This window comes from Oncorhynchus nerka, linkage group LG22 (genome assembly GCF_034236695.1).
Source record: "Oncorhynchus nerka isolate Pitt River linkage group LG22, Oner_Uvic_2.0, whole genome shotgun sequence".
NCBI lineage: Eukaryota > Metazoa > Chordata > Actinopteri > Salmoniformes > Salmonidae > Oncorhynchus > Oncorhynchus nerka.
In genome coordinates this window covers 32,825,084-32,852,493 of record NC_088417.1, presented here as the reverse complement: position 1 = coordinate 32,852,493, position 27,410 = coordinate 32,825,084, and the positions used below count along the sequence as shown (strand labels likewise).

Here is a 27,410-nt window from a genome sequence, read left to right as displayed (position 1 = left end):
CACCTTATTCCCTATATAATGCACTACTTAAGTTTTGACCTGGGCCATATCCTCAAAGAATCTACGAGTAGGAGTGCTGTCCCTAGGATAAGTTTTGACTTTTAAATAATAGTTCAAAGGGGGGACCTGATCCTAGATCAGCACTCCTACTCTGAGATGATTTGTGGAAATGGACCCATGGCCCATAGGGCTCTCCTAAAAAAATATATACTTTTTTAAAAGTTGTGCACTATAAAGGGAATAGGGCATCATTTGGGATGTAGTATTCCACCCCCCTTGCTTTAGGGCACTATGTTGATGCTCTTGAGGACAAGTATTCTCTTTAGAAATCGGATAAATATATAAGTGTTTGGCAGGGAGAGGAGAGGGGGCGTTTGTTTTGACCTAGTCACAGGAGCATTATTTCTTGAAAATAACAGTTTTTTTTTGTTCTGGCAGAGCTATAAAGGTTTAGTGTGAATCAGAATGAGAGAATTGAGCAGGCTTTGAGTGAGTGTGTGTATGTGGGGAGGGGTGTAATTGGAAAATGTCTCCATGCATGAAATTGTGAGCTACCATTGTTTAGTGTATGTGCCTGCGTGTGCCTGCAAGAGGGAGGGTGCGAAGGAGAGATAAATGTGCATTTTTAAAGGCTCACTGTTCAGCTATTCTGTATCTGATCCTGATTAGGTATTTAATGGTGTATTTTTCTCCTTCAGAAAGCGACGCCTTTTCTGGCTGTAAACCAAATGAACATTCTGCATTCATACGCTGCTTCCTTATAAGAGTACATTAATTCCTGTTCTCCCGGCTCGGGGAGTCAATTAGAAATGGTGTCGTATAATTAGATTCAGAAGAGGGCCAATGGCTGTAGAGATGAGTCTGCTGCATGCTAAACACTGTCAGGCTTACTGCTCTGGTCATATAGGTATCTCAAGCTAGAGTCTTGGCTTGTTCGAGTTTAGCCTTGATAGTCCTATCCTTCATGCTATGGTGTCTGAAGACTGCAATATGGAGAGCAATAGTAATGGTGTCATTTTGTAGGCAATAGCGGAGGCTAACTCCGCCATGGCATCGTTGGCCAAAGCCTATGGGGAAAGTACTGCGGTTTTTGGATCAACTCTGAAAATAAGGTCCGTGTTAATCACAGGCTTAGGAGATCTTACATGCTGACTACACCGGCTCATGTTGAATTTGTCTATCCCTTCAGACGCGATCATGACACACAGGTTAAAATACCAAACTCAACTGTGAATCAATTATATAGATTTTGTGGCAGGTTAAAACACAGGGCACATTTATGGACATTTAGCTAGCTAGCTGTTGTCCTGGGAGATGAACATTGGGGTTGTTATTTTACATGACATTTCATATTGTCATTTTAGATGGGTCTTTGTAGAATTTTGACCCAGCGTCCTACAAAATTGTGTTTCTCTTCTCTGACAATTAATCCACAGATAAAGGTTAACCGAGTTTGTTTTTAGGTATCTTTTATTATTCTCTCGTTTGTCTTTCACGCATCGTGATATCCAATAAGGAAGGAACTTGTGGAGCATTTCAAATAGATCAAAGTTCTATTTTAGCGCTTGTTTACGTGTGTGAGCGGTGTAGGTGAAATGATTGAATAACATGTAATATGTAAATGTATTTTGCAACGCTCGCGCATGCCACATCCAATGACATTTGCATGTTATATGTTTTGTTCTATGAAATCATCAACAGATAACATCACATTTTGTGCATTTTTAAGCATTTATTTATTTTGAACAATCATTTAAAGTCTTCATAATTCACGACGGTCTTGTTAACTGACTGATATTGGCCACTACACTGATCAAAAATATAAACGCAACATGTAAAATGTTGGTACCATGTTTCATGAGCTGAAATAAAATAATCCATCCACCTGAGGTGTGGCATATCAAGAAGCTGATTAACCTCTTGCCTCTACTTGGGACGCTTGCGTCCCAACTAGAGCTCTGGAAATGCAAATGCGCTACGCTAAATGCTAATAGTATTAGTTAAAACTCAAAAGTTCATTAAAATACACATGCAGGGTATCAAATTAAAGCTACACTCGTTGTGAATCCAGGCAACAAGTCAGATTTTTAAAATGCTTTTCGGCGACAGCATGAGAAGCTATTATCTGATAGCATGCACCAATACACTACAACAGAAAAGCACAGCAGGGGACGTAAACAAAATAATTAGCATTTCGGCGTTACACAAACCGCACAATAAAATAGAAAACAGTCATTACCTTTCACCATCTTCTTTGTTGGCACTCCTAGATGTCCCATAAACACTATTGGGTCTTTATTTCGATTAAATCGGGCCATATAAAGCCAAGATATCGTTATATGTAGACTGTGTGATAAACTAAAAAAACAGCGATTTCACAACGTAACGTCATTTTTTTAAATTCAAAAAGTAGACGATAAACTTTCACAAAACACTTCGAAATACGTTTGTAATGCTACTTTAGGTATTAGTAAACGTTAATAAGCGATAAAAATCATCCATAGGCGATGTAGAAATCATTAGCTGTCGTCTTGGAAAAAATTTCAGGAGAGAGCTCTTCCGGAATGATCTGGGCGGAGACCGGAGGAGGTAAGTCGTGCCCCTCTTTCGGTTCAACCAAGAATCAAAGATGATTCAATTCACAAGACTCTAGACAACATGGGGATGCTGTGGGAGTTGAATGCTCGGTCTTATCTAATTCGGCTCACTGTTAACAATTGCTGGAATTGGCGCAAGGATATTTATTTCCATTTTCTGTGATCAGGTTTTCCTGCGCTTTCCGATGTAACGCACGTTATGTAATAGCCACAGTCGTGATTTAACCAGTTTTAAAAAAGTCCGAGGGTTTCCTATCCACACATTCTAACCATATGAACGTACTATATTCCTGGCATGAGTAGCAGGGCGCTGAAATGTTGCGCGATTTTTAACAAAATGTTCAAAAAAGTAGAGGGTCGACTGAAGAGGTTAAACAGCATCATAATTTTACAGGTTCACTTTGTGCTGTTGACAATAAAAGGCCACTCTAAAATGTGCAGTTTTGTGATACAACACAATGCCACAGATGTCAACGGTTTTGAAGAAGCGTGCAATTGGCATGCTTGACTGCAAGAATGTCCACCAGACCGTTTGCCAGAAAATGTCATGTTTGTTTCTCTTCCATGTGCGGCTTCCAACATCGCTTTAGATAATTTGGCATTAGGTCCAACCGGCCTCACAACAGCAGACTGTGTGTAACTTGGACCTCCGCGTCCGGCTTTTTCACCTGCGGGATTGTCTGAAACCAGCCAAATGGACACCTGATGAAACTGGGTGGTTGCACAACCAAATAATTTCTGCACACTGTCAGAAACCGTCTCAGGGAAGCTCATCTGCGTGCTCGTTGTCCTCACCGGGGTCTTTAACCTGACTGCAGTTTGGCGTCATAACTGACTTCAGTGGGCAAATGCTCACCTTTGATGGCCACTGACACGCTGGAGAAGTGTGCTCTTCATGGATGAATCCCGGTTTCAACTGTACCTGGCAGCGTGTATGGCTTTGTGTTGGCAAGCGGTTTACTGATGGCAAGGTTGTGAACAGCGTGCCCCTTGGTGATTTTGGGAATATGCAATGTGCCGGCATAAACTACGGACAACGAGCACAATTGCATTTTATTGATGGCAATTTGAATGCACAGAGAGAACATGACAAGATCCTGGGGCCCATTGTTGTGCCATTCATCCGCCGCCATCACTTCATGTTTCAGCATGATAATGCACGGCTCCATGTCTTAAGAATCTGTACACAATTCCTGTAAACTGAAAATGTCCCAGATCTTCCATGGCCTGCATAATCACCAGACAGATCACTGGATTAGAGGTTGACCGACACCAATCCCATTTATTGGAGGACCAAAAAAGGCTGATACCGATTTAATCTGACTTTTTAAATGTTATTTTAATTTTATTTTTTTGTAATAATGACAATTACAACAATACTGAATGAACACTTATTTTAACTTAATACATCAATAAAATCATTTTAGCCTCAAATAAATAATGAAACATGTTCAATTTGGTTTATCTAACAAAACATACATGTATTGTGTAACATGAAGTCATCTGATGAAGATCATCAAAGGTTAGTGATTAATTTTCTCTATTTCTGCTTTTTGTGACTCCTCTCTTTGGCTGGAAAAATGGCTGTGTTTTTCTGTGGCTTGGTGGTGACCTAACATAATCATTTGTGGTGCTTTCGCTGTAAATCCTTTTTGAAATCACACTGTGGCTATATTAATGAGAATTTTATCTTTAAAATGGTGTGAAATATTGTATGCTTGAGGAATTTTAATTGAGATTTTTGTTGTTTTGAATTTGGCACCCTTCACTTTCACTGGCTGTTGCGGGGGGATCCGCTAGCGGAACGGGGTTCCTAGACAGGTTAATACAAATGCTGTGTCAGAAAAAAACTTTACGGGAGAAGGCAAACCATGCAATAATCTGAGTACAGCCTTTAGACAACAAAGCAGCCAAAAAGATACCTGCCATATTGGGTAGTCGACATTACTCAGAAATAGCATTTTAAATATTCACTTACCTTTGGTTATCTTCATCAGAATGCACTACCAGGAATCCCAGTTCCACCATAAATGTTTGATTTGTTCGATAATGTCCATCAGTGATATCCAAATATCTTATTTTGTTAGGGCGTTTGGTAAACAAATCCAAAAGCGCGTTCAGGTCGCGTCGAATGAAAAGTTCAAAAAGTTCCGTTACAGCCCGTAGAAACATGCCAAACCAATTATGGAATCAATCTTTAGGATGTTTTTAACATAACACTTAATTAACGTTCCTTTGTCTGTACAAATGAAGTGGAACGTAGCTACCTATCACGTGAGCGCGCCAGACCGAGGCTGTGGCACTCTGCCAGACCACTCACTCAAAGAGCTCTTATGAGCCCCTCCTTTAGAGTAGAATCCCCAAAACAGGTTCTAAATACTGTTGACATCTATTGGAAGCCTTGGGAAGTGAAACATAACTAATATCCCACTGTATCTTTAATGGGGGCTGAGCTGATAAACTACAAACCTCAGATTTCCCACTTCCTGGTTGGATTTTTTTCTCAGGTTTTGCCTGCCATATGAGTTCTGTTATACTCAGACATCATTCAAACTGTTTTAGAAAACACTCTGAAGTTTCTATCCACATTTACAAATTATATGGACTATTTCTCTCTATACGATTTGTATTTCATATACGTTTGACTATTGGATGTTCTTATAGGCACTTTAGTATTGCCAGTGTAACAGTATAGCTTCCATCCCTCTCGTCGCCGCTACCTGGGCTCGAATCAGGAACACATCGACAACAGCCACCCTCGAAGCAGCATTACCCATGCAGAGCAAGGGGAACATCTACTTCCAAGTCTCAGAGCGAGTGACGTTTGAAACACTATTAGTGGGCACCCCGCTAACTAGCTAGCCATTTCACATCTGTTCCACCAGCCTAATCTCGGGAGTTGATAGGCTTGATGTCATAAACAGCGCAATGCTTGAAGCACAGCGAAGAGCTGCTGGCGAAACGCACAAAAGTGCTTTTTGAATGAATGCTTACGAGCCTGCTGGTGCCTGCCATCGCTCAGTCAGACTGCGCTATCAAATATCAAATCATAGACTTAATTATAACACACAGAAATACGAGCCTTAGGTCATTAATCTGGTCAAATCCGGAAACTATAATTTCGAAAACAAAACGTTTATTCTTTCAGTGAAATACAGAACCGTTCTGTATTTTATCTAACGGATGGCATCCATAAGTCTAAATATTGCTGTTACATTGCACAACCTTCAATGTTGTCATAATTACGTAAAATTCTGGCAAATTAGTTCGCAATGAGCCAGGCGGCCCAAACTGTTGCATGCATATACCCTGACTGCGTGCAATGAGCGCAGGAGAAGTGACACAATTTCGCCTGGTTAATATTGCCTGCTAACCTTTCTTTTAGCTAAATATGCAGGTTTAAAAAATAAATACTTATGTGTATTGATTTTAAAAAGGCATTGATGTTTATGGTTAGGTACATGTTGGAGCAACGACAGCCCTTTTTCGCGAATGCGCACCGCATCGATTATATCGATTATATGCAATGCAGAACATGATAGATAAACTAGTAATATCATCAACCATGTGTAGTAACTAGTGATTATGATTGATTGATTATTTTTTTATAAGATAAGTTTAATGCTAGCTAGCAACTTACCTCGGCTTCGTACTGCATTCACGTAACAGGCAGGCTCCTCGTGAGGCAGGTGGTTAGAGCGTTTGACTAGATAACTGTAAGGTTGCAAGATTGAATCCCTGAGCTGACCAAGGTCGTTCTGCCCCTGAACAAGGCAGTTAACCCACCGTTCCCAGGCCATCATTGAAAATAAGCCTGTGTTCTTAACTGACTTGCCTATTTAAATCAGCGTCCAAAAATACCCATTTCCGATTGTTATGAAAACTTGAAATTGGCCCTAATTAATCGGCCATTCCGATTAATCGGTCGTCCTCTACTCTGGATTGACGTGTACGACAGAATGTTCCAGTTCCAGCCAGTGGGACAACATTCCACAGGCCACAACTAACAGCCGGATCAACTCTATACGAAGGAGATATGTTCGTGCTGCATGAGGCAAATTGGTGGTAACACCATATACTGACTGGTTTTCTGATCCAAGCCCCTACCTTTTTTTTTAAGGTATCTGTGACCAACAGATGCATATCTCTATTCCCAGTCATGTGAAGTCCATAAATTAGGGCCTGGTTCATTTACTGATTTTCCTTATATGAACACGTGCCAATTTGTTTTGATGGCGCGGACGGTCGGGGACCGGAGCATAATTATAATAATTTGTAGACTGCAAATTTACCCAAAAATAGATTTTATTTGAAAATAATAATAATTTCATACATTGACAGGATCATGTCTTTTTTGTGTGGGAAAGAACAGATTTCCTAAATTATTTGCAGCGTTGATCCCAAAACCCCCATACACTTTTCGCATAGCGAACAAACCAGAAGTAGAAAATGCTAACTCATTTACGATTTTAGGACTACAAGCTGGTGAGCTCCATACTTTATCGGAATTTTTACATTTTAGAATTATGTTTGATGTCAGAAAGCTAACCTTGGTGTGTAGGGATGACCCCATTTAGTGGCCTGGTCAATTGTTTAGTTGTTGGTCAACAGATATTTTTTTTGTCGATTGATGGCAAATATATATATTTTTTTAAATGCATGACACGAGACGCCTGTCTCAGTGGACTAATCCATTGCGGAGGCCGCAGGGATGGCACACCGGTATCACCAGTAGTACATTTGCCATCATTTCTAATCTACCATGTTTGTTTGGTTATGATCATTTCTGTTAATGCATTCAATTTATTATTATTTTTATATTGCAGGCTTACTGTTGTCATTGTTGGAGTGGACAATTCGTTTGCAGAGCACACAACCTAGGCTACACTTGTGGAAGTTTTGGTTTATTTCATTCCATTTACAAGTTGTCAATTTATTAATTCATTTGTTTGGAGCTCTCCTTTCAATCTTGAGTAAGGACACTCACCTGATTACACATAGAAATAGGCCTAGGCTACCTGGCCTGCGAGTAAATGTAGGCATGTAAATGTGCCCATCTGATACTATTTCTGATTGTCTTAATTCACCACCATTGTGGAGCTTCTCAAAGTAATTTTTTCTTTGCCTCAAACAGCAAGTAAACAAAGTATTTTTACATCCATTGAGAATGATAATAGTTCCTCAACGTAGCCTATTGACTTTGCTATATAGATCTCTGCCTCCCTCTTAAGTCACTTGTTATTTGTAATTGAATTGCTTAGTGCATCAGGCAAGCTCAGTAGCCTACAAATAGTGTATTTTATTCAAACAGCTGTATACAGGAAAATACATGTTTAAAAATGTTGATCAATTTAGATGACTCTTGGTCGACCAATAATGTATTTTTTTGTCGGTGACAGCCATATCGGTGTGTTTTCCTTTCATACCCCCTTGCAGTTTGCTAGGCCACATGTTGAACTGCATTACCATTTTGGGGAGGCATATTTTGCTGTGCACGTGCTTCTGTCGACACTAGTGTGTATATTTATGTTCACTTAGTCAACTTTTGATGTCACTAAGTGTATATTGTATACGAGTAGCCTATCACACCTGTTTTGCTTAGATCGAAAGGATAACCATAGGAGCTAGTTCATAGCTAGGCCCAGTTTTTCTCCTGATAAGCTATCTTTCTGGAGGTATTTTTATGGGCTCAGTCAAAGGTTTGACCCAGTGTAGAGAGTGGCCCAATAAGAGGTTACATGATTCTCAAACCACACCTGGAATCTGAAAAGATGTATTGACCCAAACCACAGCGGCTGGCTAAGTGTAGGATGTGGATTGAGAATATCTTGACCTGGGCTTTGAGGTTAACCTCTGTCTGTGAGCTCAAACATGGGCCTTTACAGGGGTTCAGCACAGCCTTGTGCATCACCGTAACCTTAGGTTTAGGGCAATTTTAGTGTTATGGATATGACATTTGCACACAAAATGAGAAGCAGAATGTCTCTCAGAATTTCCTTATCAAGCATAAATTAAAATGTTAATGTATATTTGTAGAACCCTAAATGGGAAGTGTCGACACAATTCTAAATAATAACACAGTGACGCAACAACAACTTCCGTTATGGATGTGATGGAAATGGACAGGCATTTTAGGGACAATGGATGCATCAGCAAAAGTCTGGATCAATCTTAGGGTAAAATATTAATAGCCGCTTTGAAAGTAAGGATCGACTATACAAAAACCAATGATGAAAATGTAAAAATATGTATGTGTATATGTAGATATAGATGTGTGTGTATATATATATATATATATATATATATATATATATATATGAAACTGCACTGCATTTCAAATTTACAATGTTTGTAATTTCATTTTAGATCGTTAATGACTGTTTTATTTAAAATATTTGTTTATTATCATTCACCTACTGAGTAACAGAATAAACATACCAAAACTAAATAAAATAAAAAATATGACCTTGTGCTTTATTAATCTCACACCCATTAACCTCTCTGGGATATGTGGAACGGTAGCGTCCCACTTGGCCAAAAGCCAGAGAGAATGCAGAGCGCCAAATTCAAACAAATTCCTATAAAATCAAACTTTCATTAAATCACATGTAAGATACCAAATTGAAGATACAAGTGTTGTGAATCCAGCCAACATGTCAGATTTCAAAAGGGCTTTTCGGCGAAAGCAAACGATGCTATTATCTGACGATAGCACCTCCATAAACAAAATAACATATTTCAACCCTGCAGGCGGGACACAATGCAGAAATAAAAATATAAATCATGCCTTACCTTTGACGAGCTTCTTCTGTTGGTACTCCAATATGTCCCATAAACATCACAAATGGTATTTTTGTTCGATTAATTCTGTCCATATTTATCCAAAATGTCCATTTTATTTGGCGCATTCGATCCAGAAAAACACTGGTTCCAACTTGCGCAACGTGACTACAAAATATCTCTAATGTTACCTGTAAACTTTGCCAAAACATTTCAAACTACTTTTTTAATTGAACTTTAGTTTTTTTTTTACGTAAATAATCAATAAAATTGAAGACAGGAGGATGATCTGTGTTCAATACAGGAAGAAAACAAACTGACGCATGCTTTCTGGTCATGCGCCCCTATCAAACAGTACACATGAAGTGACCCTCGTTCAAGATGGCTGTACTTCTTCATTACACAAAGGAATAACCTCAACCAATTTCTAAAGACTGGTGACATCCAGTGGAAGCGGTAGGAACTGCAAGCAAGTCCCTTAGAAATCTGGATCCCCAATGAAAACCCATTGAAATGAGTGACCTAAAAAAAAAAATCTGAATGGTTTGTCCTCAGGGTTTCGCCTGCTAAATAAGTTATGTTATACTCACAGACATGATTCAAACAGTTTTTTTAGAAACTTCAGTGTTTTCAAACAATATATTCTGGGGATGAGTAGCAGGCAGTTGAATTTGGGCATGCTTTGCATCCAAAATTCCAAATGCTGCCCCTATCCCAGAGAAGTTAATCTGCCAGCACATCAGGCTCAAAATCAGGCTTTATGAAATGTTACCTCCTCCCCTTGTTGTCCACAAAAGGACACGGACTGGACAACTTGACCTGCAGCCACCCAAGCCTTGTCCTCCTTGGCTGGGAAGATGTACACACATCCTGTGTGGTAATTACTCTTGAACAGCATCGGAGTCTGTCTTTCTGTTACCAGTCCCACAAACTGCAGAGTTTCTCTCCCACCCATATGGACTCTACAAGGTGTCAAAAGCATTCCACAGGAATACTGGCCCATATTGACTTCAATGCTTCAGTTGTCAAGTTGGCTGGATGGCTTTTGGGGGGTGGATCATTCATGATACACACGGGAAACTGTTGGGCGTGTGTCCCAGTAGCGTTGCAGTTCTTGACACAAACCGGTGCGTCTGGCACCTACTACCATGCCCCATTCAAAGGCACTTGTATTTTTTGTCTTGCCCATTTACCCTCTGAATGGCACACAATCCACGTCAATTGTCTCAGGGCTTAAAAATCCTTCTTTAACCTGTCTCCTTCGCCTTCATCTACACGGATTTGAAGTGGATTTAGCAAGTGACGTCATCAATAAGGAATCATGGCTTTCACCTGGTCAGTGCATGTCATGGAAAGAGCAGTTAATGTTTTGTAGACTCCGTGTATACGTCTAACCCTAGACTCCGGGATTGATACTCATTTCATTCTCTTGTTCATTTGAGATAGCTGTGCTCACTCGTCCCTTATCATCTCAACTATATCTTGATATATGTCATGTTAGATGTCTTTCCTTTGAACTTCATTTTATGCGAAATGGTAAAACAAATATGTTTCATTGAATTATAATCTACCAGTGGCACAGAGTTTGCACTTTCACACACATTTCTTGTCAGGTCGTAAATCACCTGAGACTTGACAGCTGCAGACTACACAGATGCAGACAAATATTGTCACTGGGGGGTACCCGTAGTTACTCAAGGAAGTAAACAAACTCAGCATGACCAGTGAAAGTTTCTTATGGATTTTTAAGACTTTAATTATGTTTATGAATTTAAGACCTTTATTATGCAATGTGATCTAAGGCAATGGTCCAGTTAGCAGAACGAATGATTGCAGTTCATAAGAGAACGAGAGTACACCCGAAATAGATCACACACACACACACAGATTGCCCGCTAGCTTGTTTACTAACACTTCTGAAGCTGTAGGAAGGGCATGAACATTCTATTATGATCGCGTTATGCAGTGCTGCTGACTAGTGAGTCATTGATCATGTTATGCGTCCGTAACGGTCACATCCGTTACGCTTAGAACGAGTACTGACAGAAAGGAAACCCATTTATACATCACCTAAGCCCTAGATGAAAGTTAGCTTTGCACAGAAAGTTTGCATACAATCATACTTGAAACGCATCCACAGTAACAACCTTTCCTCAAAAACATTACGGATGTGACACTCCCTGTCCAAATCAGCTTTCTAGCTTCACTAGAATTCTATACTAGCACTCAATGGACAAACATTTGTTTGATATGGTTTCATTAACCTTATTATTTGGTTAGAAACACAGTACTAAAACAAGTTCTGTGAGCCATTGCCGGAAGCTATCATATCTGGTTGACAAATGCTTATTTTGAAACATTGTATTCTATTTGTGGTAACAATAACATTCAATTTGGCAAATATATAGGCCAAATGTAGTCTTTACTTCAAAAGGCACACATTCAAGGCAAATATGAAAGTAGTTTAATTAGGAAATAAGCCATTTTAGTTTTTTCAGCAGATTTGTCATTGCTTTGTCAACTTGCTTTGTCAGTCTCTCGCACCAGAGACATGGTTAGTCTTCGATTAAGACTAATGTGCACTTTATAGTGAACAGAGCACTATTTGGGATGCGGTCTTGGCGTGCGACGTGAAATGAATGAGTTTGTTTGAGACAGACTGGCAGCTGCGTATCCTGTAAGACCAGTCACACAAGGCACTAATGATCTGATCTACGGAGTTAACTGGGGAAAAAACGTTATCACAGGAGTGAGTCTGACAAGTTTATATTCCTGGCTAATGTCAGAGGGCTAGGTATTGTGATGCATTTTGTCAGCCACGCTAAGGGTCGAATTAGGATATTTAGGACTTAGATCGAGGGTTATACTGGGTCTGATTATTTGATTACAACAGTAGGCCTATCACCGAACAAAATTGACGTCGTAGAAAGGTAGCTATTTTTATGTCTTCTATCAGCCATGCTAGTGACTCAAACATTTACCAGCTTCGTGAAGATATTGAATGTTGTTCTATCTAGAAGACAAGCTACAGGTGTACAAAGTCAGCCTTGGAGCCATTTACAGTTGTGTATATGCAGGAAATGAAAGATAGGCATGGGAGTGGCAAATTGCCTAGCGTGTGCACTGTGCAGCCTTTTCTTTGCTTTACTATGACTGGTGGAGAAATATAAGATCTGCATATCACCTAAACTCTCAGGGATCTTTCTATCATGGAAATCCAGGCCTGGAAAAGTTTTAGAAAATGATCAAATCTGAAAAGTTATGGAAATGAATTTAATAATTTCTGTTAATGTAATTTATTTAGGCACAGTTTTTATTTATTTATATATATATTATTTATATATATATATACATACATACATACATACAGTGCCTTGCGAAGGTATTCGGCCCCCTTGAACTTTGCGACCTTTTGCCACATTTCAGGTTTCAAACATAAAGACTGTATTTTTTTGTGAAGAATCAACAACAAGTGGGACACAATCATGAAGTGGAATGACATTTATTGGATATTTCAAACTTTTTTAACAAATCAAAAACTGAAAAATTGGGCGTGCAAAATTATTCAGCCCCCTTAAGTTAATACTTTGTAGCGCCACCTTTTGCTGCGATTGCAGCTGTAAGTCGCTTGGGGTATGTCTCTATCAGTTTTGCACATCGAGAGACTGACATTTTTTCCCATTCCTCCTTGCAAAACAGCTCGAGCTCAGTGAGGTTGGATGGAGAGCATTTGTGAACAGCAGTTTTCAGTTCTTTCCACAGATTCTCGATTGGATTCAGGTCTGGACTTTGACTTGGCCATTCTAACACCTGGATATGAACCATTCCATTGTAGATTTTGCTTTATGTTTTGGATCATTGTCTTGTTGGAAGACAAATCTCCGTCCCAGTCTCAGGTCTTTCGCAGACTCCATCAGGTTTTCTTCCAGAATGGTCCTGTATTTGGCTCCATCCATCTTCCCTGTCCCTGCTGAAGAAAAGCAGGCCCAAACCATGATGCTGCCACCACCATGTTTGACAGTGGGGATGGTGTGTTCAGGGTGATGAGCTGTGTTGCTTTTACGCCAAACATAACGTTTTGCATTGTTGCTAATAAGTTCAATTTTGGTTTCATCTGACCAGAGCACCTTCTTCCACATGTTTGGTGTGTCTCCCAGGTGGCTTGTGGCAAACTTTAAACAACACTTTTTATGGATATCTTTAAGAAATGGCTTTCTTCTTGCCACTCTTCCATAAAGGCCAGATTTGTGCAGTATACGACTGATTGTTGTCCTATGGACAGAGTCTCCCACCTCAGCTGTAGATCTCTGCAGTTCATCCAGAGTGATCATGGGCCTCTTGGCTGCATCTCTGATCAGTCTTCTCCTTATATGAGCTGAAAGTTTAGAGGGACGGCCAGGTCTTGGTAGATTTGCAGTGGTCTGATACTCCTTCCATTTCAATATTATCACTTGCACAGTGCTCCTTGGGATGTTTAAAGCTTGGGACATCTTTTTGTATCCAAATCCGGCTTTAAACTTCTTCACAACAGTATCTCGGACCTGCCTGGTGTTTTCCTTGTTCTTCATAATGCTCTCTGCACTTTTAACGGACCTCTGAGACTATCACAGTGCAGGTGCATTTATACGGAGACTTGATTACACACAGGTGGATTGTATTTATCATTAGTCATTTAGGTCAACATTGGATCATTCAGAGATCCTCACTGAACTTCTGGAGAGAGTTTGCTGCACTGAAAGTAAAGGGGCTGATAATTTTGCACGCCCAATTTTTCAGTTTTTGATTTGTTAAAAAAGTTTGAAATATCGTTCCACTTCATGATTGTGTCCCACTTGTTGTTGATTCTTCACAAAAAAATACAGTTTTATATCTTTATGTTTGAAGCCTGAAATGTGGCAAAAGGTCGCAAAGTTCAAGGGGGCCGAATACTTTCGCAAGACACTGTATATAATATATATCTTATAAAATAACAAAATCACCCTGTCAGCTAGGATAAGAATGACACTTTAGCCCTTGAGTTATTGCGCGCACCTCACCTGCATCTGTGCGAGACGAATGGGCCGTTGCTCATAGAGCGAGAGAGCCAGTCAGACATTGCATCAGCAGGTAGGCCTAGACTATAAAATATGATAGAGAACATACTGGTAAGTACGTAGCCTATTCAAAACATACAGAATCTTGTACGCTCTAGTTAACTTTTTAGCTATTAATGTTTATTAATGTTTTCGTCATGCCCCAGAAAAATGTACACCGACACTCACGAATAAGGACATATGAAGTTGATTTACTTTTTAAAACATCTACATACAGGATGTGTTCCCCCGTGGGACGGTTGAGCTAACATAAGCTAATGTGAATCGCATGAGGTTGTAAGTAACAAGAAAATTTCCCGCGGCATAGACATATCTGATATGGGCAGAAAGCTTAAATTCTTGTTAGTCTAACTGCACTGTCCAATTTACATTAGCTATTACAGTGAAGTAATACCATGCTATTGTTTGAGAGTGCATAGTTATGAACTTTAACATCTATTAATAAACCAATTAACCACATTTGGGCAGTCTTGATACATTTTGAACAGAAATGCAATGGTTCATTGAATCAGTCTAAAACTTTGCACATACACTGGTGCCGTCTAGTGGCCAAAATCTAAATTGTGCCTAGATTCCTTAGTCATATATTGGCCTTTCTCTTGCATTTCAAAGATGATGGAACAAAACAAAAAACACATTTTTCTTGAAAGCTTGTTTTGTAGATGCTTCCAGTTGATTTGACCATCCAATGTATAGGACATTGCAACTCAATAGATGCTAGTCAGCCTGCAAAGTAAACACTTCTAAGGTAGCTAAGGGGAATTTCCAGAATAAAATTTGTTGGCTTGCTTCAGTTGATTAGTCTACCATGAGGCTTGGTCTGTATACCAGGGTATTTGGAAATAGCCACGGGATGGTTTTTCAATACCATTGAAACTATTTATTTTAAGTTTTTCTGTACATTTTCATATTTGTTGTTACTTAAGTAAATACCTGCAGTCAACTTGTGCAATATGTAAGAAGATGAAGCAGTTTGCGTTCTTCATTTCACCTGTCACATTATTTTGCATTATGAAACTTACCGTAGTTTCCCAGCAGGAGCAGGTGAGTCCAGCTGTGTATTGACAGGGCCGTGTATTATATTGAAAGTATACTTTATTTATTAAAATTTTGGCTTCAATAGAGTGATCAACTATAGTTTTCCTTACCAGAAAATACATTAGTGAAACAGCTTTGTCAGAAAATAGCTTAATTTTCATCAGATGACAAGAGAAGTGCAACGCTGTGACTGGAAGCTAAATGAGCTTACAATTAAAGGCTAAATGAGCTTACCATTAAAAACCAAGGTATTTTGGGGAACAACTATGAATGGCTATAATCTTTCTGTTTGTCATAGAAAGAATGTAACCAGCTACATTTCCTTATGTTTTTCTTGCATTCTACCGGAGAAAAGTAGGCTGGCTTCACCAATAAAAGTACCAGAGAAAAGTAGAATTCTGCGTAAACGCGACACCTAAGTTTAATTTGCTAGTTATTAAGGTGACAGGACATCATATTGTTGGCTTTCTGCCATGGTGAAGTCAAAGCCCTTTGTTTGAGTTCTGTACAGCTTCCACTTCTCTTTTGATTTCCTTGTTTTTTTCCGTCTCGGTTTTCAGCCTGTCTGCTGCTCCTCCATCTTCTCAGAGCAGTCAGGCCTGTTGCCCTAGTGACTCCAGTGGATGTATGCTGCTCCAGAGCCAGTACTGTTAATTTGCATGATGTCTACCATTCGCTTTTAAATGTCCAAACTCACCAAAAATGACATTCGGTAGCACCTACCAATATACACTTAACAAAATGTAAAGTCTTGGTCCTATGTTCCGTGAGTTGAAAGAAAAGATACTAGAAATGTTCCATACGCACAAAAAGCTTATCTCAAATGTTGTGCAAAAATGTGTTTACATCGCTGTTAGTAAGAATTTCTTATTTGCCAAGATAATCCATCCACCTGACAGGGGTGGCATTTCAAGAAGCTGATTAAACAGCATGATCATTACACAGGTACACCGTATAATGGGGACAATAAAAGGCCACTCTAAAATGTGCAGTTTTGTCACACAACACAATGCCGCAGCTGTCTTAAGTTTTGAGGGAGCGTGCAATTGGCATGCTGACTGCAGGAATGACCACCAGAGCTGTTGCCAGATAATTTAATGTTCATTTCTCTACCGTAAGTCACCGTCTACATCATTTGAGAGAATTTGGTAGTATGTCCAACCAGCCTCACAACCGCAGACCACGTGTATGGTGTCGTGTGGGCGTGCTGATGTCAACATTGTGAACAGAGTGCGCCCTGGTGGGGTTATGGTATGGTCAGGCATAAGCTACGGACAACAAATACAATTGCATTTTATACAGTTACCTAACAGGTATTCTACTTTGATGTATTGTACTTTGTGTGTGTGGGGGGTTAATGACAGGAGGTGGTACATGTGATCTGAGAGCTCTTAATTCATTCTCCTGTGACCAGTTTGTGTATAACCCATGTGTGTGTGTATAACATTTTATCCTGTCTCTGTAGCATTCACAGCAGAGCAGTACCAACAGCACCAGGAGCAGCTGGCCCTGATGCAGAAACAGCAGCTTGAGCAGATCCAACAGCAGCAACAGGCACAGCAGCAACAGGCACAGCAGCAACAGGCAGGCAAAACACAGACCCATCCTCTACTACTACATCCACAGCACCACCACCCAACACACAGGTCAGTATTACTCCTCTGCTCTGCTAAACCAGCCACTCACCTACTATAACCACATCATCTTTTCCAAAACGGCTTTGTGTGTATTTGTGTAGGTTTGCTTGTTTCGTTACGTTTCTTAGTCGAGCATCAGTCAAAAGTTTGTTAACACATGGAATAATGTAGTTTTAAAAAGTGTTAAACAAATCACAATATATTTTATATTTGAGATTCTTCAAATAGACACCCTTTCCCTTGATGACAGCTTTGCGCACCCTTGGCTTTCTCTCAACCAGCTTCATCTAGAATGCTTTTCCAAAAGTCTAGGAGGAGTTCCCACATATGCTGAGCACTTGTTGGCTTCTTTTCCTTCACTCTGCGGTCCAACTCATAACAAACCATCTCAATTGAGTTGAGTTTGGGTGATTGTGGTGGCCAGATCATCTGATGCAGGACTCCATCACTCTCTTTGGTCAAATAGCCCTTATACAGCCTGGAGGTGTTTTGGGTCATTGTCCTGTTGGGGAAAAAATGATAGTTCCACTAAGCGCAAACCAGATGGGATGCCATATCGCTGTAGAATGCTGTGGTAGCCATGCTGGTTAAGTGTGCCTTGAATTATAAATAAATCACAGACTGTGTCACCAGCAAAGCACCATCACACCACTTCCTCCATGCTTCACGGTGGGAACTATACGTGTAAAGATCATCCATTCACATACTCTGCATCTCACAAAGACACAGCGGTTGGAACTGAAAATCTCAAATTTGGTTTAATCAGAACCAAGGACAGATTTCCACCGGTCTAATGTCCATTGGTCGTGTTTTTTGGCCCAAGCAAGTCTTCTTATTATTGGTGTCCTTTAGTAGTGGTTTCTTTGCAGCAATTTGACCATGAAGTCCTGATTCACGCAGTCTCCTCTGAACAGTTGATGATGAGATGTCTGCTAACTCTGGGTCTTCCTTTCCTGTGGCAGTCCTCATGAGAGCCAGTTTCATCATTGCGCTTGGTTTTTGCGACTGCATTTGAAGAAACTTTCAAGTTCTTGAAATTTTCCGGATTGACTGACCTTCATGTCTTAAAGTGTACCACCCCTACCTTGTCACAACACAACTGATTGGCTCATATGCATTAAGGAGGACAGAAATTCCACAAATTATCTTTTAACAAGGAATGCGTGTTCATTGAAATGCTTTCCAGGTGACTACCTCATGAAGCTGTGAAGAATACCAAGAGTTTGCAAAGCTGTCATCAAGCCAAAGGGCAGCTACTTTGAAAAATCTCAAATATAAAATATGTTTTGTTTTTGTTTTAACACTTTATTTGGTTACTACACGATTCCATGTGTTATTTCATAGTTTTGTCTTCACTATTATTCTACAATGTAGAAAATAGTAAAAAAAAAAAAAAAAAAGAAAAATCCTGGAATGAGTAGGTGTGTCAACTTTTGACTGGTACTGTATATATATTTTTTCCATGGTTCACAAGACACCTGTCTGATCCACCTGACTAATCCATTGAGGAAGCTGTGGGGATGCCACGGTCCGAGAAGGGGGGTGTAGCTAAGATGCACAAGGTGCATCTCTCTCCAGAATGCGCGCTCCCGCCATTTCGTGTACATTCATTGTTTCATAACTTCATTCTGTGAATTGTTTGCCCTTTGATTGTTAATCTATAATTTCCCCATTACGTACTGTATATCACCGGTAGTATCTTAAATTTACTGTCAGAAATTTTGGCCACGACTGTAGGTCATTTCATATCCCGATAACAATACATATTATGATAAACACATTTTCTGTAAATTCAATGAATAAATAGTTTATATAAAATGACCACATGTCAAGGCCTATTTCTTATTACATTTTTAATTATACTCATCAAATTAAAGGTATTTGGTACCTTGGGTCGGTGTTAGCACCAACTCATGAAACTCCGGTTTCTCGACCTTGTAAATTGGGGCCATGTCTTTGCAGGTGTAAGTTGTAACGGCAGCTGTTATCTCCTTCCATCTTCGTGGTTCTTCGCCATGTGCCACGGGCAAAAGCCTCTTGCAACGTCTGAGTTGGGGGTTTGTTTTGAGCATTCCGCTGTACTTTTTGGGATCTCATCCGTAGACTCTCTCCATACTGTTTCACATGATTCTTGCGTAGGTGTCAAAAGAGGTTAGTGGTGTGCCTGTGACATATTTTGCGGAGGACGGATTTCTGGTCCTTGTCAGAATTTTCATACCCAAACCACGTCCATGCGTCTGAAGTAGCCCCTCTTTTAGGTACGGTCTCCGTGCTCTGTCTCGCATTCTCTCCTCCGTGTTTGTTTGTGTTGCAAATTTGGAAGAACGCAAAGCTACGTCCAATTGATGAAAAATATTGCCGTAGAGTGATTTGCAACGCAACGAAATAAACGATAGAGCATAATATGAAAACAATATAAAAAAGGTCTATTGTCACACGATATATATCGTCATGTCCCCTAGCCATATATGCAAGTAAACAAAGTCTGTTTTTAGAGTACATTGACAAGGACGGCAGGTAGCCTAACAGTTAAGAGCGCTGTGCCATTAACCGAAGGCTGCTGGTTCGAATCCCTGGGCCGACTAGGCGAAAAACCTGTGTGTCCTTATTGCTCCTATAAGTCGCTCTGGATAAGAGCGTCTGCTGAATGACGTAAATATAAAATGTGACAATAGTTTGTCCAATGTATTAGAAAAAATATTTCCTGGTCTCCCTTTTGATAACTACTCGGCATGAAATGGAAAGATGTAATGCTCTGATCCAGTGGAAATGTCATAAAACACCTGATTTACTTCTTATCCTTTGCACAAGTTGCGAACAGCTGTGTCTGTCCCGAGCACACTGGCGGGGGAGGCTCTGAGGGCCCAGATCATGTTGCAAGCTTGTAAACCTGAGCTTCGGACCAGACACAGTTGATAAGATGTTTCAAGTTTTTTGCAGACAGGCCATGCGTAGCCAATATGATTTATAGGATGCTTTATTATTATCTGTATATTTTCTACCTGCAGGCTGCAATGTTTTTCTGTTGGCTTTGTGTGCTATTTTTACATCGTTGGCAATTTTTTTATTTGTTTTATTTGACCTTTATTTTACTAGGCAAGTCAGTTAAGAACAAATTCTTATTTTCAATGACTGCCTAGGAACAGTGGGTTAACTGCCTGTTCAGGGGCAGAACGACAGATTTGTACCTTGTCAGCTCGGGGATTCGAACTTGCAACCTTTCGGTTACTAGTCCAACGCTCTAACCACTAGGCTACCTTGCCGGCAATAGAAGATACTTTTAGATTTGAGTAATTTTCTTTTAAATATAGTTTTGATTAACCACATGACGATGATTGAGATACAGACTAGTATATAGATTAAATTAAACTGTTCTACAGAAATGTGCATATGAAAATCAGAACTGGCACGCCGGGTCGGTTGAAATTGTAAGAGAAATTGGACCTCCCAAATGGATAAAAGGTTGCTGATCCCTGGTTTAGCCGGCTACTGGCAACTTCAGGAGCGTAACAGCAGAGTTGGAGCAGGGTCAAGAACAGGTTTATTTTTTTTCTGGTTAGACCATCTTGATCTCTGGCTCTCTTGCATAATTTGTCTTAATTATTTAATCAAACAGTGTTCTTAATAAGGTATAGGGGGCAGCATTTTCACTTTTGGATAAATAGTGTGCCCAAATTCAACTTCCTGCTACTCATGCCAAGAATATAAGATATGCATATATTAGTAGATTTGGATAGAAAACACTCAAACGTTTCTAAAACTGTTTGACTCATGTCTGTGACTATAACAGAACTTATGTAGCAGGCAAAATCCCGAGGACTAACCGTTCAGATTTTAAAATTTTTTAAGTCACTCTTTTCAATGTTTTTCATTGGGAATCCAGATTTCTAAGGGACCTTCTTGCAGTTCCTACCGCTTCTTTTCATCCTGTCTGAAAAAATAACCAGGGGAATGACTGATTTCACTGACTCTTCCATGTTTAATATGCTCAGTGGTTGTACAATCACATCACTCGGTCTGTCTCCATCTGTCCTTCCTCCAGTGTATAATATCTAAGACGTTAGACTCGGCCAGCGCCCAGTTTGCTGCCTCTGCCCTGGTGACCACGGACCAGCTGATGGCCTTCAAGGGCAAGGAGGAGGGGGTTCTGGGAACTGGCGTCAACGGGGTCTTTCCAGGCTCAGGTGAGCAGCAGCGCCAATGGGATCTGAGCTCTTTGGGCCCTGGTTAAAAGTAGTGCACTATATATGGATAGAGTACCATTGTAGGACGCAGACCAGATTTGCAAATTAATACAATTGAATAGAGACAGGACTGTAGAGTTGAGGAAGTGCTCTAGTCTTATCAAAGTATTTTCTTTACCCATCTCCTCACAGCATTTTACTGATGAATGACATGTATGGTATAGTCTAATGTATTAATGTCTCCCTCCCTCAGGAGTGTACAAAAGCTTACACCTCGCCAGCACCACCACCCACACCCACCACCCCAACACCAACCAGACTCCCACTCCTCCTCCATCAGCCCCCACTTTCCTCAAGCCCTCCTCCACCACTACATCCCCTGTCACCGCCTCCTCCCTCAGCTCCCCAGCTAACGCCCACGGGAATCCCCTCCACTTGGGTAGCAACGCTGCCAACTCCACCCCCACCACCACTCAGGTCCTGATAGGGAACAACGTCCGTATGAGCGTACCCTCCTCCCCTGTCCTCCCCAGTCTGGGCGGCACCACCACGCGCCACAGCCACATACCCAGGGCTCTGGGAGCCTTGCCCTCCTCTGCCTTAAAGATGGCTGCCAACACCAACTGTCAGATGCCCAACAAGGTCACCGGGGCTTCTACCATGGACATAGGATCCAGGTGAGATGATTTAACATATTCTAACAAATTCACTTTGAATAACATACTGTTTAACTTCTTGCGTCGAGCCATCCCGGATCCGGGATCGTGACTACAGCCTCAAGCCCATTACCATAATGCAACGTTAACTATTCATGAAAATCGCAAATGAAATGAAATAAATATGCTAGCTCTCAAGCTTAGCCTTTTGTTAACAACACTATCATCTCAGATTTTCAAAAATATGCTTCTCAACCATAGCAAAACAAGCATTTGTGTAACAGCATTGATAGTTAGTATAGCATTTAGCGTTAGCATTCAGAAGGCAACATTTTCACAAAAAACAGAAAACCATTCAAATAAATTTACCTTTGAAGAACTTCGGATGTTTTCAATGAGGAGACTCTCAGTTAGATAGCAAATGTTCAGTTTTTCCTGAAAGATTATTTGTGCAGGAGAAATCGGTCCGTTTTCTGCGTCATGTTTGGCTACCAAAAAAAAAACGAAAATTCATTCATCCAAACGCCAAACTTTCTTCCACATTAACTCCATAATATTGACTGAAACATGGTAAACGTTGTTTAGAACCAATCCTCAAGGTGTTTTTCACATATCTCTTCATGATATATCATTCCTGGAAGTCTCCTCTCTGTCTCAATCACATGGATGAATGCGAGCAGCTTGGAGATTACGCAACAATTTCAACAAAGGACACCGGGCGGACACGTGGTAAATGTAGTCTCTTATGGCCAATCTTCCAATGATATGCCTACAAATACGTCACAATGCTGCAGACAACTTGGAGAAACGATAGAAAGGGCAGGCTAATTCGTGGCACTTTCACAGCCATATAAGGAGACAATGAAAACAGAGCGTCAAATCCTGCTCATTTCCTGTTTGAAGTTTCATCTTGGTTTCGCCTGTAGCATCAGTTCTGGGGCACGCACAGATAATATCTTTGCAGTTTTGGAAACGTCAGAGTGTTTTCTTTCCAAAGCTGTCAATTATATACATAGTCGAGCATCTTTTTGTGACAAAATATTGCGCTTAAAACGGGCACGTTTTTTTATCCAGTAATGAAATAGCGCCCCCATAGGTTGAAGAGGTTAAGGCATGCCCTGACTTTAACTGAATGCTATTATAAAAACATACTCTGACACAGACCAAGGCTATTCACAAATGATAAGGTTAGGGGTTGTGATGAATCTGTTATTTGTTTTAATTAATTGGTTAAGCCATGCCTTAATCTTGACACTACCCCTCCCGGATCCGGGAGAATTGTCATCAACTACACTAATTAGCATAACGCAACGGACAAAAAATCTTACTAGAAAATATTAATATTCGTGAAATATAGTGAAACACAGCTTAGCCTTTTGTTAATCACCCTGTCATCTCAGATTTTGAAATTATGCTTTACAGCCAAAGCAAGACAAGCATTTGTGTAAGTTTATCGATAGCCTAGCATAGCATTATGTCCAGCTAGCAGCAGGCAGCTTGGTCACGAAAAGCAATCAAATTAAATAGTTTACTTTTTTTTTACTTAAAAATATATATATATATATATAAAATTAACCCCCTTTTTCTCCCCAATTTCGTTGTATCCAATTGTTGTAGTAGCTACTATCTTGTCTCATCGCTACAACGCCCGTACGGGCTCGGGAGAGACGAAGGTTGAAAGTCATGCGTCCTCCGATACACAACCCAACCAACCGCACTGCTTCTTAACACAGCGCACATCCAACCCGGAAGCCCGCCGCACCAATGTGCCGGAGGATACACCGTGTACCTGGCAACCTTGCTTAGCACGCACTGCGCCCGACCCGCCACAGGTGTCGCTGGTGCGCGATGAGACAAGGACATCCCTACCGACCATGCCCTCCCTAACCCGGATGACGCTAGGCCAATTGTGCGTCGCCCCACGGACCTCCCGGTCGCGGCCGGTTATGACAGAGCCTGGGCGCGATCCCAGAATCTCTGATGGCACAGCTGGCGCTGCAGTACAGCGCCCTTAACCACTGCGCCACCCGGGAGGCCTAAATCGTTTACCTTTGAGCTTCGGATGTTTTCACTCACGAGACTCCCAGTTAGACAGCAAATGTTAATTTTGTTCCATAAAGATTATTTTTATAGCCGAAATACCTCCGTTTGTTCTTTATATTTTGTTGAGAAATCCACCGGAAATTGCGGTCACGACAACTCCAAAAAATATTCCAAATTCGATCCATAATATCGACAGAAACATGGCAAACGTTTTTTATAATCAATCCTCAAGGTGTTTTTCAAATATCTATTTGATAATATATCAACCGGGACAATTGGCTTCTTAGTAGGATCGAGAGGAGCAATGGCCGCCTTTGTCTATTACGCACAAATCACTCTGAGAGCCACCAGCTGACCACTGTCGCAATGTTGTCATTCACGCTAATTTTTCAAAATAAAAGCCTGAAACTATGTCTTGTGACTCTAGACACATTAGGGAAGCCATAGAAAAAGGAATCTGGTTGATATACCTTTCAATGCTCAATAGGGAGGCATAGGAACGCAGAGGTTTCAAAATAAGAGTCACTTCCTGATTGGATTTTTCTCAGGCTTTCGCCTGCAATATCAGTTCTGTTATACTCACAGACAATATTTTTACAGTTTTGGAAACTTTAGTGTTTTCTATCCTAAGCTGTCAATTATATGCATATTCTAGCATCTTGGCCTGAGAAATAGCCCGTTTACTTTGGGAACATTATTTTTCCAAAAATGAAAATACTGCCCCCTAGTCTCGAGGTTAAACAAATGTTATCAACATACAGAGTTAAAGTTAATAAGGGATCTAATGGAAGCAGTTTTTGACATGGTGTTTGTCTTGTATTCTTCCAGGGATAATCACGATCAAGAAAAACCAGCTCTGAACAGTATAGCGGACAACACAGTGGCCATGGAGGTGACGTAGCAGAGTGGTGGTGGTGCTGCTAGCTACCATGACAGTCCAGCCAGGCCCAACGCTACCCAACCCTCTGCTGGCCAACCAGTCCTCTGCTGAGAGTCTGCTGCTACTCTCTGAATCCACTCTTTAGGTGCTGTGCATCGTAGCATTGGGAATGCAAAAGGGACGATAGGCGGGTGGTCGGCGGGACTCCACACACATACACACAACGGACTACATACGGAGTACGGACAGACACGTTTCCACGGCAACTGTGGGGATTACATGGGTTGCAATTCTCATCTCTCATGCTTTTTAAATGTTTTTGTTTTTGTATTCGTTACTGTTAATAAGAGTAAAAATTGACATTGTGTAAATTATGAATATGGCAAATTAGTATCTGTACAGTAACTAAATATTTGTAATACCCCCCCCTTGTATATATGTTACTTGAATACAGAAACTTGTTTTATTTGTGATGTTTTGCACTTGGGAATAAAAATAAAAAAGCGATAAACTTGTGAGTGTGAGATGTGAGAGTTGTATAAACGAAAGAGACATTTCAGAAGAGACGTTTCATCACATGCATGGTGCAGAGCCTGCTGTTTTATCTATTTATTGTGCTGTGTTTACAGTTTCCTTTTTTTCCCTTTTTGTTTTTGCACTGTACCTTCATTGGTTCCTGTGCTGTAGTAAATGTTAGGTAGCTACGGACTCCTGGGTATTTTGTATATTGTAAACACAATGCAGGTCCCCCCCTTTGGGTCCCTGCGCTTTTCTTTGGATCATGTGGAATTCAATGGTGATATACAGATAGACTCTGTGGGGAGGGGAGCCAGAGGTGGAGGACATGGTCAGCTTTGGTTCACTTCACTTAGCGGGGTTAAAGCTCTTCCTGGGATCTTCCATTTACGTTATCCCGACACAAATAACAAACTAGGGATGAAGTCTCTTCCTCGAAGCATCTCTCTCATGCTTCTGATTCAAAGCACTTATCGATTTTGTTTTCTGTTATTTTATCAATATTAATGCTGCTTTTGTATAATTTTGGTCCCTTGTTTTCATGCAATGCCCCCCTTTAATTATTTTAACCCCACACACATTTTTGTAAAACAGAATTGAGTTATTTTTGTATTTTTCTCCTGTTTTTGTGGTTTAAAAAAAATGATTGTAAGCTTCTTCGTATTGACAGACTTCATTATTTTGTTACTTGTTTATGCATAGGTGATAAGGGAGGTGAATGGCAGTTACAATTGCTGTATGTATCATCATTCCAATTTCTGACAAGGAAAAAAAAATGCTAATGGGGGGTAGCTATGGAGAAAGGCTAATTTTCTCTTATCTCACCGTTTCAAACTCCAGACGGCTGCAAGGCCAAAAACCACAAGTGTCGGGTGCCTTCCCTTGGGGGAAAAAAACGTGCTCTCTTCTGTGAAGAGTAAGGCACAAAAACAGTGCTACTCCTAGTAGTACTTTTTGTCTGTGTCGTCAGAATCTGAATGCCCAGTCCAATGGCAGGATTTATCCTTGAGGTTTTCTTGTCCCACCTGGAGGCTGAAAAGAATAATGAAAATAAAAAAGTGACAGAACTCTACGATAATATAAGACAATAAAGCCCAGGTCATTATATGTGGATTATGTGGCTCTTTGTGTTCTGTTGGGTGAATGTTATGGTCCTGTGTGTGTGTTTGTGTGTGTGTGTGAGCAAAAATGGGCATATTTTAAGAATGAGACGTTTTGAATAATGTAACTCATGCCATGCAGGGTTTGTGTAGGCCTATGGATGTTTCAACTGGGTGGCTGTGTGTGTAAGAGGGTGAGAGCGCAATGTTTTGGGGGAGTTTTACGATGGTTTATACTGCATTGTTGCATCTTGTTTACATTCTCACATTTTGATGCTGTAATTAAAGCACAAGTATCACTGAGCTGAAAGCCATCCCGTTTCCCATTTAAAACGGATTACTCAAAGGGTAAATAAATGTTAGTGTGATTGTGCGTGTCTGAGTGCATGCCTCGCAGGTTGACATTACCTAAACTATTAGCACCCTGTTTGAAAGGAACAATGACATACTGAAAGAAAAGACCATGCATTCTTTGACCAAGTGTAACCTCATTATTTGTTTGTTATTGGGAACAAAAATGCCAAGCATTACATGCAAAGGGAATTATCCCCCTTTCTTGCCCAAATAGTATCCTATTCCTGACGTAGTGCACTACTTTGGACCAGGACCTAGTGCATTAATAAAAATAAATAATGTACTATATAGGGAATAGGGTGCCATTTGGCACTCGGACCATGCAGGCATGTTCATAATTGATTCCACACCAGCGGATCCCAACAGCACAGCCAAGATCATTCAGTCCCTCTGTAACCACCACTTCGATAAAACAACGAATCAAGTCGGCTTTCTCATTACAACAGTCTTAGGTAACATCCCAAATGGCACTGTTTTCCATACATAGTGCACTACTTTGAACCTGGCCCTTGTCCAAAGTAGTGCACTTTGT

General features: G+C 40.5%; 1 protein-coding gene across 1 annotated transcript in view; it reads left to right on the top strand.

Annotated features, from left to right (window-relative positions):
- LOC115105112 (enhancer of polycomb homolog 1-like) overlaps positions 1-25,423 on the top strand; it is a 52,360-nt gene extending 26,937 nt beyond the window's left edge. The window contains 5 exon segments of the mRNA XM_029626746.2: positions 16,974-17,093; positions 17,096-17,154; positions 21,188-21,329; positions 21,583-22,006; positions 24,857-25,423. Coding sequence (XP_029482606.2) covers positions 16,974-17,093; positions 17,096-17,154; positions 21,188-21,329; positions 21,583-22,006; positions 24,857-24,929 — 818 coding nt within the window. The 3' untranslated portion in view covers positions 24,930-25,423.
- The last annotated feature ends 1,987 nt before the right edge of the window (positions 25,424-27,410 follow it).